This window comes from Sinocyclocheilus rhinocerous, unplaced genomic scaffold (assembly GCF_001515625.1).
Source record: "Sinocyclocheilus rhinocerous isolate Xijiao unplaced genomic scaffold, SAMN03320098_v1.1 scaffold12026, whole genome shotgun sequence".
NCBI classification, from domain to species: Eukaryota; Metazoa; Chordata; class Actinopteri; order Cypriniformes; family Cyprinidae; genus Sinocyclocheilus; species Sinocyclocheilus rhinocerous.
This window is the reverse complement of record NW_015648039.1, coordinates 1-1,238: the sequence shown is the minus strand read 5'-3', so window position 1 is coordinate 1,238 and position 1,238 is coordinate 1. Positions and strand designations below refer to the sequence as shown.

The 1,238-nt window shown below is 40.8% G+C and overlaps 1 protein-coding gene across 1 annotated transcript; it reads right to left on the bottom strand.

Moving 5' to 3' along the window:
• Window positions 1-75: 75 nt before the first annotated feature.
• Window positions 76-1,193, bottom strand: LOC107709565 (protein NLRC3-like; the record flags this gene model as incomplete). The annotated part of the gene is made up of 3 exons (XM_016514072.1): window positions 988-1,193; window positions 477-902; window positions 76-300 (listed from the first exon to the last, which is right to left on the bottom strand). Coding segments are annotated over exons 1-3 (857 nt in total), but the record flags the coding sequence as incomplete, so codon positions are not given.
• Between the last annotated feature and the right edge of the window lie 45 nt (window positions 1,194-1,238).

Genomic DNA, 1,238 nt, shown 5'->3' with positions numbered 1-1,238 from the left:
TGCTAGCTATAGTTATGAAACACCTATTCATCCACATATGTGAACCTAGTGATTCAGTGAAAGTGAAAGTCAAACCTCAGTATGTTTAGTCGACAGTGTGAACTCTTCAGTCCATCAGAGAGCAGCTTCACTATGTTCAGTCGACAGTGTGAACTCTTCAGTCCATCAGAGAGCAGCTTCACTCCTGAATCCTGCAGGTGATTGTTACTCAGGTCCAGCTCTGTCAGATGAGAGTTTGATGATTGTAGAGCAGAAGACACAGTTTCACAGCATGCTTCATCAAGACCACAGCCATCAAATCTGACAAAACAGAATGTTTAACCAGATTATTTTCTGATGTTCAGTGATTCTGCAATAATTTATTATACCCTTCATAATCCAGAAAGGAAAATATTTCACATAGTATTTTGACATTTAATTGTTTAGTGATGTAGAACAAAACATTTAATTAAACCACAGTCAGTGAAATTACTCACAAGGCTTTTCTGCAGCATCTCACAGCTGGAACGAGTCTCTTGTGGTCTGCTTGTTTTGACGTGAACCTCTTTGGACTGAACTCATCCAGCACCTTCTCTGACATCAGCAGTATGTAGGTCAACACTGTGCACATTGAAGATGAGAGGTCTCTTCCTGGATGTGCATCTGAACGGAGGTAACTCTGGATTTCCTCATATAATGAATGATCCTTGAGCTCAAGTAAGCAGTAAAAAAGATTGACTAAGGCTTCATCTGAGATACCATACTTATTTTGTGCTTGTTTAATGTATTCAGTAGCTTGTCTGAGGCTCTCTGTGGTGTCTTCAGTGTGTGTGATCAGACCTTGGAGCAGGTTCTGACTGGATTCCAGTGAAATGCCCATCAGAAACCGCAGGAACAGGTCCAGATGTCCTCTCTCACTCCACCTGGCTTTATCAACAGCCTTTGACATTTCTAAAGAAGAACTGAAGCTTTTGTCTGGCTGTATTTTGTGAATCTTCAAAGAAAAACTGAAGCTCCTGCATGTTCTTGTTCAGGTAGCAGATGAACACATGCACTGCAGCGAGAAACTCTTGAACACTCAGATGCACAAAGCAGAAGACCTTTGTCTTATAAAGTCCATCTTCCTTCTTAAAGATCTCAGCGATCATTCCTGTGAACTCAGTGTCTTTACTCACATTAATACCACATTCTTTCAGATCCTTCTCAGAGAACATAATGTTTTCCTTCTTCAGCTGTTCAAACGCTAGCTTGGCTAACTT